Source organism: Melospiza georgiana, chromosome 12, assembly GCF_028018845.1.
Source record: "Melospiza georgiana isolate bMelGeo1 chromosome 12, bMelGeo1.pri, whole genome shotgun sequence".
Taxonomy (NCBI): domain Eukaryota; kingdom Metazoa; phylum Chordata; class Aves; order Passeriformes; family Passerellidae; genus Melospiza; species Melospiza georgiana.
The window spans coordinates 19,070,842-19,084,867 of record NC_080441.1 but is presented as its reverse complement, the minus strand read 5'-3'; the positions used below and the strand labels follow the sequence as shown (position 1 = coordinate 19,084,867).

Sequence of the window (14,026 nt, the reverse complement as noted above, 5' to 3'; positions counted from 1 at the left end):
TTGTTTTAAAATCCCAACTAAGCTCTCCAAGCTTCAGACTGAGCTCCTTGGGATTTGTGACCAAGGTGTGGATGTAGAGAAACACTTTTTGGGAAGGGAAATGAAAGTGAGTGACTCCCCGTGGTTTTGGGGGTGTTTGGGATGATGGGAAGAGCAAAGCAGGGAGAAATTGCTTATGATCTGTGAGGATTGGTGGGGATGGGGGTTCTCCAAATGCAGGCTCAGCTGGAGCTGGGAACACAGGGATGTCCACCTTGGTCGTCTTGGTGCTCTCAGCTGCCCCCAGGACATGCAACAGAAATGGGACACCCAGGAGCTGCTTCTCCCCATCCTTTGGGCAGGACCCCAGTGGTGTTCAAGGTGGTGGATTTCCCTTGGGATGAGGAGTGGGACCAATCCCCGAGGTGAGCTGAGGAGCTGGAGTGGGGCACAGTGGGGGCTGTGGGAAGGGGGCTCAGTCCCTGCTCCACAGCCCCACACGGGGAGAGGTGGCCAGGAACCTGCAGCAGTCTCACACCTTCCTCTGCCATGGCTCATCAGGGAGATCCACGTCTCTCTCCCAACAGCCAAAACCTCTCCTGAGGAGGGGGGGGTCCATCTCGGATCCTTCCTCTGGGGGAGGCTCCAAACTTCCCTGCCTTGCTAGTGCCCTGGGGTTCGCAGCCCTCCTCTCCAGCCGTGCTGTGGTCAATAACTCACCGGGAGGCTGCTGCTCTCCCTGTGCTTCCCACCCTCCCACTCCTCCCGGAGCTCTGCATTCATGCCTGCTCGGCCCTCCCTCGGCAGCCAGCGAGGAATCGAGCGGCGCCGGCGGAGCACGACGCGGGCTGCGCTGGGATGCTGCGAGCCAGCGAGGGAAGCCTGAATCACCGGCACCTCAAGGTGGGAGTGAGAGATTGGGGCTGGGAGAGAGGGAGGACAGCACACGTGCTCCCCGGAGTCAGGTGCTCTCAGCCAGCTGGCTGGGAATCGGGCAGCGCTGATCCTTTCTGTGCCTTTAAAGACGGAACTGAGGGCGATGGGGAGAAGAGGAGGGGCCGGTGGGAGCAGAGGGGGTCAGGCTGAAGGCTCTGAGCTGGAGCCGAGGCTGAGGGATGCTGTCAGGGACTCGTTCTTCTTGGAGAAACTCCTGGAGGAGCGTCCCCAGTGGGATCCCATGGAGTTGGAGAAACCCTCAGCCTAGAAATACCTAAAAATGAGACTGCAAGGGCTCAGCTGGGTACTATGTGTGAGAATGGAGTCTCTGGCCCCAGCTGGGGGGATTCCAGTGCTTCTGCTGGCACCAGCTGGGAGGGAGCCCCTGGGGTCTGTGGGATCACCCCAGTTTGTCCTCATCTGTTACTGCCACAAGCAGCAGAGCTGGATTTATCACTCATATTCCAGGTCCTTCTCTTCCCCTCTGTCCCCATGCTGCTCTCACACACTCAGACCCCGTGTTTGCCATCCAGCCTGGGGACTGCCCACCCCGAGGGGGTCCTGTGATGCTGGGCTTGTCTGGGGGGGCTGAGGGCTTGGTGGTTTCATCTTCACATTTCTGAGACAGATTCTGAGCCCTCCCCGAGCCGGGGCTGTCGCTTTGCTCATCTGGTGAGCATCCCAGAGAGAATGGGTGATCACCCTGAAGCTGTCGAGGGGAATGGAGGGAGGGTGGGGACTCTGCTGGGGCCCACAGGTGATGTCCAGTGTCATCAGTGTGGCCTTGTGTCTTTGGGACTGTCAAGCCAGGTCTACTTTACTGTAAATGGGGGTGAGGGGTGTCACAAGGACCCCTGGTGCTCCCGAGCCACAGGCACGAAAGCAGGAAAGCAAGGGATGTGGGAAAAGCATGCAGTGACTTGGGAAAACCTCTGGAATGGGAGGTCCAGGTCCCGCTTGGACCTTGAGTCCAAGCTTTTTGTTTCTGGGAGAGAGGGATGTGTGTGGGCTGGTTCTGTGGGTCTCAGGGTGGAAAAGCTGCTCCCAGCCTCTCTGCCGAGTGTGTCCCTGCAGGGCTCATCCAGGTGTGGCTTTGGGATTTTGGGAAGTGTTGGAGCTGGATGGCCCCGGGCTGTCCCGGGGGCCTCCTGGGCAGAGGTGAGCCGGGAGAAGGTTGGACTCGATGACCTTAGAGGGCTTTTCCCACCTTTTCCATGGTCCTGTGAGGTGACTGAGCCGTTTCACGGCGGTTTATGGATCAAACCCAAGGTGATGGATCCTGAGTCGCTGCCGGCCCCTTTGTGCCCCAGCCAGGCAGGACCTGCCCGCGGTGTCACACTGACCCCGACGCGCCCCGCCGCGCTGCTGTGTCCCCAGGGGCGCTGTCCCCCTGGGGTGGGCACAGGGGGACACCGGCCCGGGGGGCGGCAGGGCCATCCCGGGGGGCGCAGGGAGGGACGCGGAGCCCGGGCCAGACGGAAACGTTTAAAGAGCGCTGAGCATCCCGCGGCGGGGCTGGGCGGCAGCGGCGCCTGGGGAGCGCTGCGGGGCTCTGCGGAGCCGCTAATGGGCCGAGTCCATTTCAGAGGGATGACGCCACTTGGGTAAAGCGTTAAGAGCTCCGGGAAGGCAGCGCAGAGCGAGGGGGAGCGCGATGCTCCCGGGCAGCGCCAGGTCCCTCCCTCCTCCCTCCATCCCTCCTCCTCCTCCTCCTCCTCCCTCCGCCCAGCCTCCCGTTCCCACCGAGCGCGGGGCCCCCCCGCCGCTCCCGCTGCCCGCGGCGCGGGGCTCGGCTGCGGGGCCGGGGCTGCCCCGCTCCGCCCCGGGGCTGCCCCCGCAGCGCTCGGGCTCCGCGGGCCGATGGACCGGCGGCGGCTGCGGGGTGAGTCCCCGGCGCGGACAGGACACGCGTGGGCTGCGGGGCGCGGCGGGGGACACGCGTGGGCCGAGCGGGAGGGCTCCTGGGCACTCGTGAGCCGCTGCTGGAGGGACGCGGGCGCCTGGGTGCGCACGGGCTGTGCGAGGGAGCTGAGGTTCCGTGCGGGCGGCGATTGCGGTCCTGCACACGCGTGGGGTGCGCGCGGTGGGGCTGGGGCCGCCTGTGGGTCCGCGTCACGCGTGGGCTGTGCTGAGAGTGCCCCGCACACTGAGAGCGGGCTGCGGGCGCGGCGGTGCCCGGGAGTCCCGGGACACGGGGGCTGCGTGTGCGTGGAGGGGCTGCGAGCCCCGCGTGGGCTGCGCGCTGAGCGGGACCGGGGGCTCAGCCTCCCCCAGCGCCCCGCTGCACCCCGCTGCACCCCGACACGGCGAGGGGGTCCCTTTTCTCCCACCTGGCGCCCTGAGCCGCTTGCCCCCGGCTCGCAGCCACCTCCAGCCTGTAAATCATTTGCTTTTACGATCCTTCCTCTGGCCCATTATCACACGAACTTTATATGTTTGAGGCCGGTGGTGGCCATAAAGCTGGCCCGGTTTCCGGGGCTGGCATGCCCGCCTGGCAGGCAGGGTGTGAGGAGGAGGAGGCTGGGGGACGCTGCCCCGGGTCCCCCAGGCAGGCAGGTAGGCAGGGAGGGGTGCAGCAGAGCTCCGGGATTGCCCGGCTCAGTGGGGCTGGGATATGGACTGATTGCAGCCCTGGGATCAGGCTGGAGCAGGGAGGGAGTGGGGAGCACTGGGCTGTTCGGGGCTGGGGGAGAAGGAATCAGCAGGGTCCCAGCTCCAGTCATTCAGTCCCTCTGCAGGACCCACAGATGTTCTCTTCAGCTCCCATTCGTTCCCACAGGGACATTTACATCCCCCCAGTCAGTGAGCCTAGGTCCCTGTCTGATCCCTGCACCTTGCAATCACAGTCCTGGGGGCGTTTGGGCCCTGGTCCAGTGTTGGGGGGCTCCCAAGATCTGTCTTTTTCTGTGTCTGAGCCCTGTCCCCAGATCTGGAGCATCCGGCACAGCTGATGGTCACCTCGTCTCTGGCTGTGTCCCCCGGGCTTGGATCCTCCTCATGCTGTCCCTCCCACCCCAGCCTGGCTCAGGGGTCTCCTCACGCCTCTTGAGCTCCAGGTGCTCAGAGGATTCGGGCTGCCCGTGCTGGGCCAGCAGCCCCACTGGCTCTGTGGCTGCAGGACCCTCTGTGGGGTCTCTCCCCATGGCTAGAGGCCCCCAGGACCCTCACAGGGCTCATCTCAGTGGCCAAGCCTGAACGACCAAGTGCTGAGGCCAGGTGAGTGGGGATGGACACCTGGTGTGAGCAGCTGCTCCCAGGTGGAATCAGCATCGCTCTCTGAATGATCCCGTCCCGACAGGATCCGGGTCATGAGGGGTGTGGGGATGCTCCGAGGCTGCTCCCTGCTCCCCTCTGCACAGGCCCAGCTGCAGGCTGAGGTGGGCCCTCCCTCTTCAGGGGGTGCTGGGGCTTCACGTCCCCAGCCTGTGCTTTGGTGAGACCCTCCCAGGTGAGGAGCTCGGTGACAGCAGGTGACAGCCACAAGAGCTTTGCCTCTGGCCTCTTCCCATCTCACAAACCTTCCCCAAGTCTGCCATGCCCTCCTCATTCCCCTTGGCACTTCTGTGAAGGAAAAGGGCTCCCAAATCACCTGTGGGTGTCCTGGGTGAGCGACTCCTCACTGTCTGCATTTTCCCACACGGGGAATTGCATGGAGGAGGGAAAACCCCAAATCTGAGCAGATCAGTTTCCTTTTCTTTCCAGAGAGGGGGATGGGAGAGGCGAGATCTTGCTTGAACAATCAAAGTAAGTTGCCTTTGCTTTTCCCCGCTCCTCAAGGTCAGCCTAGCTAATGAAAATCAATCTTCCCTCTGCCTCTCTCTGCTGCATGAGCAGATTCTACCTGTGGCCCCTTCACCTACTTGAGAGCGGCGGCCGCCCCGTTCTGCCGAGGGAGCTCCCTCCAGAGCGGTGCCTTCCTGCGGGCCCGGCGGTGTCCGTGACACAGGGGGTCACTCTGTGACCTGTCCCCTCTGTCCCGGGGAAAGTGGCCGTGCACGGGCAGCACGGATCCCACGGGGAGATCTGTGCTGGACGTGGTGGGCTCTGGCATGCAGTGAGTGATGTCCGTCTGTCCTCTGGGCGCTCCTGGCAGCTCCGTGTGCCGATGTCCAGAGCAGGAGCTTTGTGTCTGTCTCCCTCCCTCCCTCCCTCCCGTGGCTCCCGTGCCCGCTGCTCTCTCCCCTCTCCTCTCCCAGCCCCACCGAGGGGTTTCCCTGGCAGATGAAGGTTTGGAGATGGAGCTGCTGCCATGGGGCCAAGCTTGCCAGGAAGGGCAGTGGTGGCACATGGAGTCTCCCTGCTCCATCCCAAGGCCCTCAGCAGTGCTGCTGCTCCTGGGCACAGCAGCTTCTGCTGCCAGCACTGCCACCCAGGAAGGGCCACGTCCTGAAAACAACGGCAAAGGGCACAGCAGGGTGGTGTGAGGGGCAGCACAGGACTTGCCTGTGCCAAAGCTGCCTTCCCTGGTGTCTGTGCCAGGTTTGAAGGGAAACCTGCCCTTCCCAATGCTCCTGACGGGGGCAAATTGGCTCCTGGGCTGGGGATGGGGTACTGGAATGCTGCAGTCCACCAGGACTTGGAGTCTGTGGGATAGTCCTGTCCTTGGCCAAACACAGGGCTCCATTTCATCCCTGGAAGTGTTAAAACAATATGGATGTGGGTCTTGAGGACATGGTTCAGTGGTGAACATGGTGGTGGTTGATGGTTGGAGTTGCTGATCTTAGAGGGCTTTTCCAACTTCACCGATTCAGTGACTCTGTCACTGCTGCTGCCTAGAGTTAGAGAACCTGTGCTCAGATTCCCCATCCCAGTGCCCCCAGTGTGTGCAGGGAATGGGAGCAGGAGGCTGCTCAGGGTGTGCTGGGAGCCTCCAGAGCAGAGAGAGCCCCTGCTCTGAGGGAGATGCCGTTCCCAGCTCTGTCGTGCCTCTGGATCAGTCACTGCTTCCCATTTCCCCTCCTCCAGAGAGGGCCAGCACAGGTCCCTGGGGAAGGAGAAGGAGGTGCTGGTGAGGGGTGGGAAATCCTCTGGAAGGACACAAGAGGCTCAAAAGCATGGAGAGAGGCTGTGCCCGCCAGGGTCGAGGGGCAGATCCGACAGCCCTTCCTTTGGGATGTGTCCAGCCTAAGTGTTCCCAGGCGCAAAACTGCTCCGGGTCTGATTGCTGGAAATCCTTTCGTTTGGAGTTCTCCAGGCAGCCTTTGTGTCCTGCTTTGCTCTAGTGGAAGGTGTCCCTGCCCGTGGCAAGGGGCTGGGATGAGACGAGCTTCGAGGTCCCTTCCGTCCCAAAGCAGTCTGTGATTCAATGATTTGGACGGACGTAACAGGGATATTTTCTCTCTTCCTGCCCCATCCTTTAGGATCTTTAGATGTGCCCTGATGCCGCGGGGTCTCCCGGCTCCTGGAAATGCAGCTCTCTTCCAGCGTGGCTGAACTCAGCTGCGACGAGACCATGGACCCACCCGCCGAGGACTTCCAGCAGGTGCTGTCCATCGACCAAATCCGCTCCATCCGTGCCAGCAACAACTACGTGGAGAGGCCGGCGGCGTGCTTCCAGCAAGCCCGCTCCAACCCCTCGCTGTCGCAGCCCCCGCACAAGCAGGAGTGGTCCCAGGACCGCCTGGCGTCTTCCACCTTCCAGGACCTGCACCGCAGCCACAGCCAGCAGCACCAGGCGCCGCCGCCGCAGCCGCACCTGAGCCACTCGAGCACGGCCAGCTCGGTGTCGCAGAGCACCACGGCCTCGGAGCAGCGCCTGCTGAGCAGCCTGACGCCGTCGCACTCCGGGCACTCTCTGGTGCGGACGCAGCCCCGCGGGGCTGAGCTGAAGGCCGAGGAGTCGCCGCGGAAGGGCGCGGAGCCGGCGGCGGGGCACGGGGCGCACCTGGTGCTGTGCGAGGCGTGCGGGCGCTGCCGCTGCCCGCGCTGCACGGCCGCCCGCAGCCTGCCCTCCTGCTGGCTCTGCAACCAGCGCTGCCTCTGCTCCGCCGAGAGCCTCCTCGACTACGGGACCTGCCTCTGCTGCGTCAAGGGGCTCTTCTACCACTGCTCCACCGACGACGAGGACACCTGCGCCGACGACCCCTGCTCCTGCGGGCCGGGCTCCTGCTGCGCCCGCTGGGCTGCCATGAGCGTCCTGTCCCTCCTCTTGCCCTGCCTCTGCTGCTACTTTCCCACCCTGGGGTGCCTCAAACTTTGCCAGCGGGGCTATGACGGCCTGAAACGCCCCGGCTGCCGCTGCCAGAGCCACACCAACACGGTCTGCAGAAAGATCTCCTCGGCCAGCGGCACGCCCTTCCCCAAAACGCTGGACAAGCCGGTATGACCCTCCCGAGGAGGAGAAGCGGGCTTTGCTCCTCTTCCTCCCCCTCCTCCTCCTCTTCTCTCCTCCGTCCCGCTCCTCCCTCGGCTCCCTCTGCCCTGCGGTGCCCTCCCCTTCCCGCCATCACCTTCCAGGATCCAGACGGGTGACCTGGGGATCCCCAGGCTTTGGGACGCCCTGGCTGCGTGGCCGGGGGAGCTGGCACTGAGCTGGGGGGTACCAGTGGTTTTGCACGTACAGGAGAGGGACAGGAGAGGCAGAGCAAGCTGAGGGTGCCCTCCCTGGCTGTGTCCCACAGGGAAAGGTGACCCAGAGGGTCCTTGGGCTCTGCCCCCACGGCAAGGGTACCTTGGGCCCCTCAGGGCTCTGCTCTCCATAGTTTTAGGAGGTGCCCCACAGTATGGTCCTTATCCATGAGGGAGGAGACAGGTCAGTGCGTCCCTGTGCCAGAGTCCCTCGGGAGCCAGACCCCTCTCCCACTCTTTCTCCCTCTCCTGCACTTTCTGTGGGTGGCCTTTCGCCCCTCAGCTGGCCACAGGTCCCTTTCCCTGAGGGGCTGGGGTGCCAAGGGCTCTCACCAGTGGCAGTGGCTTCACTCCAGGCTGGGAAGACGCTGGGAGAAGCGAGCTCGCTCCAGAATGAGGTGGCACCGTGTTTTTCTATCTCAAAGAGGAAGAGAAGGTGTGGGAAGCTTTAGAAACCTTCTGGCAGGGGAAGGAGCTATCGGAGGCAGCCCAGCCCACTCTCTCCTGCCCGACTGCAGCAAGGGAAAGGTCCCCTCTGGGATTTGGCTGAGAACAAGGAGCTGCTTGGAAATTGCCATTCATTTCTCCAGGCCTTGGAGGGCTGCCTGAGGTGGGAGCTGCCGCCTGGCTCCATCCCACCACCCAGCAGATGCCACAGGCACCAGCTCCGCGCTCGAACCCCGATCTGGTACCTTCCACCAGCACTGAATTCACTTTAAAAAACTACAGCAAAGCCAACTGTGAGCAGCCACCACTCCGGGGACTCCCCAGCAGGGCTTCTGTCACCTTGCCTTGGGCTGGAGGACATGGAAAGCAGGAGGGGGTGTCAAAGCTGGGGAGCCCGACCTTCCCTCCCTGCCAAGTTTCCTTTGAGTCCTCACTTCACTTGAGGGGTTTCTGCCACTTGCTGACAGCTGGGAACGGGGCTGGAGCCAGACCTGGGGCCAGACCATGGGGCCTGACCTGGGGCCATCTGCAGAGCAGAGGATGCTGCAATCCGAGTCAGGGCTCCGTGTTTCCTGCTGGGATGATGATAACCCCAACCGGTGGCTGTGGCAGGGGGACTCCAGGTGCTCCTGGGCTCAGCCCCACGTCTGTGCAGTGCCAGCTCCTGGTTGTGGCCCCGCTGGCATCATTTGGGGGAGTTTGGAGCTGGGATGGCGTCCTGGAGCTCGGCTCTGCCTGCCTGTCCCCCTTCCCAGGGGTGTGAGCACGAGAGGGGGGAATGGTGCTCCTGGAGGAATATATGCAACACATCCCTTGGCTTCTCCAAGCCCCAGCTCCCAGGGCCCGTCCGCCGCCTCCTCCCAGCCGCCTCTTTCCGTAGAGTTCTGTGGATCTATTTTTGTAGATATAAATATAACGTTAGGATGGGTAGGTCTATTACTAATAATATTCATGATACTGCTGTGAACGGTGCCAGGTACAAGGTTTGGCTTCCTGGTGCACTTGCACAGGCTGGAAAAGATGATTTCCCAGTCAGTTTATTGCTAATCCCAGACCCTTGGTTCCCAGGTTGTCGGGAGTGGGGGAAATGGAGGTGTACAGATTGTCTGGGGGTCTGCTCTGCAGGGAGGGTGGGATTCAGTGCTGGCTGAGAGGGGAGGCAGGAGTGGAATCTCATTGTGGGACTCCTCTTTCCATCCATTCACTTTCTAAAAATCACCATGGATCCAAGCTCCCTCTGTTGCGGGGAGAAGTGGTTCCAGGGAGTGATTCATCCCGCTTGGAAGCGTTATTCATCAAATCCTGTGCTGGCTGTGCCCAGCTCCCCTGACTCAAATGGCACCCAAACATTGAACTCCAGGCTCCATGGGGAAGGGGAGATGAGTCCCATGCCTGGTGGGAGGTTTGTGCTGGAGGATGTGATGGACGTGAGTGAAATCCTCTCCCTGATTTCTCCCAGAGCCAGAGGGGGGGTGTGGAAGGATCTGTGGGTGTCTCAGGAGGATGCTCTGGCATCATGCAGAGGGATCTCCTGGCATTAGGAAAGGACAGAGCCCCATCTGGGCACGGTCCATCCCTGAGGCCAGCCTGGACTCTGGAATCATTTGGATTTTAAAGCCATGACCTTCTCAGAGGATGCCCTGTAGGTGTGCGAACCCCTCTAAGATCATTCCTGTGGCAGCAAATATAAACTGCATTACTAATACATTTATCCTTATGCCAATAATTGCTTGGCTCCCTACTTTCAAGTGATGTTGTGGGGAGACACTTCCTCCCAGAGTCTCCTTCCTTTGGAAGGCTCAGTTCACTCTTCTATTGGTGCTGATTAAACTCCTTCTTCATAAAAACCAGAGAGCATTTTTAGGGAGAAAAGGTCCCTTTTTCCCTGTGGGTTGGAGGAACTGTCTCCCTTGAATGAGAATGAGAAACAGTTCATTGAAACTTTTTAAAGAAAACTAATGAACAGAATTTTCCAACTTGCTCTACTTTGATTTTTTTTTTCCTCCTCCTTTTTAAACGGATCCCACTTGTAAATTTAGTTACCACCTCTGTATCTTTGCAATTCATTGCTTCCTCTCCTGATGGTGGAATGACTCAACATGTGAAGCTTCATCATTTTCACGGCCTCCCAAGTCATGCGAGCGCGGGGTGACCTCCCCCAGGTGCTGGAGCTGGGGGCTGAGGGGAGGCTGCCCATGAGCAGCTCCCAGAGCTCTGCTGGCACTCAGCAGCAGCACAGTTACCTTCAGGAGCTGGGGGGAGGCCAGGGCTGCCAGGAGCCTCCACCTAATGGGCTTTTCTGGGTCAGTGCAGGGGCTCCCTTCCCACCAGGGAACGGTGCCACAGCCTGGAGAGGGCTGAGGAGCACGGCCAGGGCTCCTCTCTGTGAGATGGCAAATTTGGGGGAGACGTTTAATGAAATACTGGACATGTAGAAGGGGAGGGATTTAAAAGCTGTGGACAGGGTTTGGTGATGGCTCCCAGTGCTGGGTTAATGTTTGGACTCAGTGGTCTCAGAGGGCTTTTCCAGCAGGAATGATTCCATGGTTCTAGGGAATGGAGGGGACAAGAGCCCCCTGGCACCGAGGGCTGTGGGACCAGAGCAGGGCATTGTTTTCACCCAGGGCAGACACCAAAGCCACATCCAGGACTGCAGGGGCTTGAGCAGTTCCGCCTGCTGCTCTCTGCCCTGCTCATGGGGCAGATGGCTTTGCTGGAATTCCTGCTGCCCGCTCCAGCTGGGGCTCCTCAGCACATTTCCCTCCTTGCTCTCAGCAGGAAGGCGAGCGCCAAAAGCTGTCCAAGGAGAAGCACCCAAAGCTCCTGATCATCGAGCTCATCCATGCTGGGAAAGGCTGTGGGCAGCCTCAGATTCTTTCCCTGAGCTTTCCCAACCTGCTGTGACCAGATGCATCCTGCTCCATCCCCAGCTCGGCTGCCAGCCTGTTGGGTTTGCCCACAGAGAGGGCCCTGGTTGGGGTTGGGAGCCCCTTTCCTGCCCCACCCTCCGTGAGTCAGATCCCATCTGCTCGGGGTGTTTGTCTGCAGCTGCCTGTCCCAGCACTTGGGTTTCTCTCTGTCCTGACGCGTCTCTTTTGGTTTTCTTTGGAATTGTCACATGTGGAGCCCTCTGCTCTCCTGCAGGGATGGATCCCCATTGTGAGGGAGCGTTCCTGGGCCGTTCTCTTCCTTTTGCCAGGGAACATTTGCCCCCTTTGCAGGGCTGGGGGCAGATTGGAGCAGGGAGAGGGATTCAGGTGCCAAAGGAGCAGGAAGCAGGAGCTGCTGAGCAGGACCTGAGCTCCCCCTGCTCTGCTCCCCATCCAGAGCCTCCTTCTCCCACCCAGGAGTCCAAAGCTCCATCCATGCAAGAACCTCTGATGCTTTTTGCTTCCTCCAAGGCTTCCCTTGGTCCCACTCCCCTTTTCCCCACTGGCAAATAAGTCTCAGCAAAGGTGGGGAGGGGTTTTGGGGACCAGGCTGGAGTGTCCCTCCCATCCCACCCCTGCCACTCCTGGTGGAAGGGCCAAAGAGGTCCTTTGGCTGCTGTCCACTCATCCTTGAGAAACATCAGTGCCTCAAAGAGCAGGGGAAGCTCTTTGTGACTCACAGATTCCCATAAAATCCCACTGGGTTCACTCCTGCCCATCCCCAGGGGTAAGCCCTGATGGAGGGAGGACAAATGCCATTGACCAAAAGATGCCAAAGCCTGGGATCAGAGATTAGGAACGGCTCTGAAGTGTGGTAGAGAGGGATGAGCCGGGTTTGAGGGGAGCTGCTGTGGGATTGGCACAGGAAAGGAGCCCTCTACGCCCTAAACCCCTGCTCCCAGCACCGCTGCTGTTGCTCCTTCCTGGGCTGTTCCGAGGCTGGAGAAGGCTGGGGGTGCTCAGACACTGGGAGGTCAAATATTTGTGACAGGGGTGTGATAAGGGCTGAGCCCCAGCCTGAAGGTCACTCTTGGTCTTTGACAGGATCCAGTTCAGGCTCGGCTCCTCCGAGGAACCCACGGAGCCCATGGGATGCTCATGATCCACTTGGCTCAAACCACCCTGAGCTGGGCCCTCCTGGGCTCAGCTGGCTTTGGGTACTTCCCCATGAACACCAGAATCTCTTGCCAGCCCTCCTGGGGTCACACTGAGAGTGGGGCTGGGATCTGTTCTCCTGCTTGGGGTGGTGTTGCAGAAATATCCCCTGAGGACACAATGCTGGGGTTCCTGTGAGGGGCACTGCAGGCAGGGGGGGTTTGGATGGATGGATGGATGGATGGATGGATGGATGGATGGATGGATGGATGGATGGATGGATGGATGATGGATGGATGGATGGATGGATGGATGGATGGATGGATGGGGGATGGATGGATGGATGGGGGATGGATGGATGGATGATGGATGGATGGATGGATGGATGGATGGATGGATGGATGATGGATGGATGGATGGATGGATGGATGATTGATGGATGGATGATGGATGGATGGATGGATGGATGGATGGATGGATGGATGGATGATGGATGGATGGATGGAAGGATGATGGATGGATGGATGGATGGATGGATGGATGGATGGATGGATGGATGATGGATGGATGGATGATGGATGGATGGATGGATGATGGATGGATGATGGATGGATGGATGGATGGATGGATGATTGATGGATGGATGGATGGATGATGGATGGATGGATGGATGGATGGATGGATGGATGATGGATGGATGGATGGATGGATGGATGATGGATGGATGGATGGATGGATGGATGGATGGATGATGGATGGATGGATGGATGGATGGATGATGGATGGATGGATGGAAGGATGATGGATGGATGGATGGATGGATGGATGGATGGATGGATGATGGATGGATGGATGATGGATGGATGGATGGATGGATGGATGGATGGATGGATGATGGATGGATGGATGGATGATGGATGGATGGATGGATGGATAATGGATGATGGATGGATGATGGATGGATGGATGGATGGATGGATGGATAATGGATGGATGGATGGATGGATGGATGATGGATGGATGGATGGATGATTGATGGATGGATGGATGGATGGATGGATGGATGATGGATGATGGATGGATGATGGATGGATGGATGGATGGATGGATGGATGGATGGATGGATGGATGGATTGATGATGGATGGATGGATGGATAATGGATGGATGGATGGATGGATGGATGGATGGATGATGGATGGATGATGGATGGATGGATGGATGGATGGATGGATGGATGGATGGATGGATGATGGATGATGGATGGATGATGGATGGATGGATGGATGGATGGATGGATGGATGGATGGATGGATGGATGATGGATGATGGATGGATGATGGATGGATGGATGGATGGATGGATGGATGGATGGATGGATGGATGGATGGATGGATGGGAAGGGCTCACAGCCCTCCAGGGCAGCAGGAATGATTGAGGGAGGCTCTGGTCCCTCTCCTGCTGTGCCCAAATGGCTTCACACAGGCAGGACTAGTCCCACCCCAGAGCTGGGCTTGGGACAGGAGGGAGCTCCCACCTCTGTGCCAAGGTCACCCTCAGGAAGGCTCCTCAGCACAAGCCTGGCCTGTCCCCACCTTGCCCCTTTCCCCCTTTCCATTGGGATGCTCTCCTGGCAGCAGCTCCTCATCCTCCTCCTGCCCTGGTGTTTTCAGCACAAAGCTCTCCTTGGAAGATCCCCCTGGGCTCCCCAGGACAGGCCCAGGATCCCAAGGCTCCCATCCCAGGTTTCTGGGTACAAAGCCCTTCTGTACAGTCTGTAAAGATCCCTCCCCCGCTCTCTCCATTCCAGTTCCTTTCTCTAAGGTATAATATATGTTTATAACCTGATGGCTGTTTTTTTTGACAATACTCTTGTACCTTTTAAGGGGAAAAAAAATTAAAAAACCAAAGTATTTATTTGAAAAGTTTATTTTAAAGATAAGAAAAAAACCCTATTTATTTTACTGCACCCTCTTCTGTTTGGTTTTCTTCTCTTGCAAAGCTGATAACTGTTACAGAACCACTGCTGAGGTGAAAGAAGTGATTCTATGGGTGGCTTCACAAGCCCACTTA

General features: G+C 59.4%; 1 protein-coding gene across 2 annotated transcripts; it reads left to right on the top strand.

Moving 5' to 3' along the window:
- The first annotated feature begins 805 nt into the window (after nucleotides 1–805).
- Nucleotides 806–11,844, top strand: SPRY3 (sprouty RTK signaling antagonist 3). Of its 2 annotated transcripts, none has more exons than XM_058032847.1 (2): nucleotides 806–882; nucleotides 6,276–11,844. In XM_058032847.1, exon 2 carries the CDS (start codon nucleotides 6,323–6,325, stop codon nucleotides 7,238–7,240), a length of 918 nt encoding a protein of 305 aa, XP_057888830.1. In that variant the 5' UTR covers nucleotides 806–882; nucleotides 6,276–6,322; the 3' UTR covers nucleotides 7,241–11,844. The 2 variants fall into 2 exon arrangements, with proteins under 2 accessions (XP_057888830.1, XP_057888829.1); XM_058032846.1 differs by lacking the exon at nucleotides 806–882 and adding an exon at nucleotides 2,713–2,797.
- Nucleotides 11,845–14,026: the final 2,182 nt, after the last annotated feature.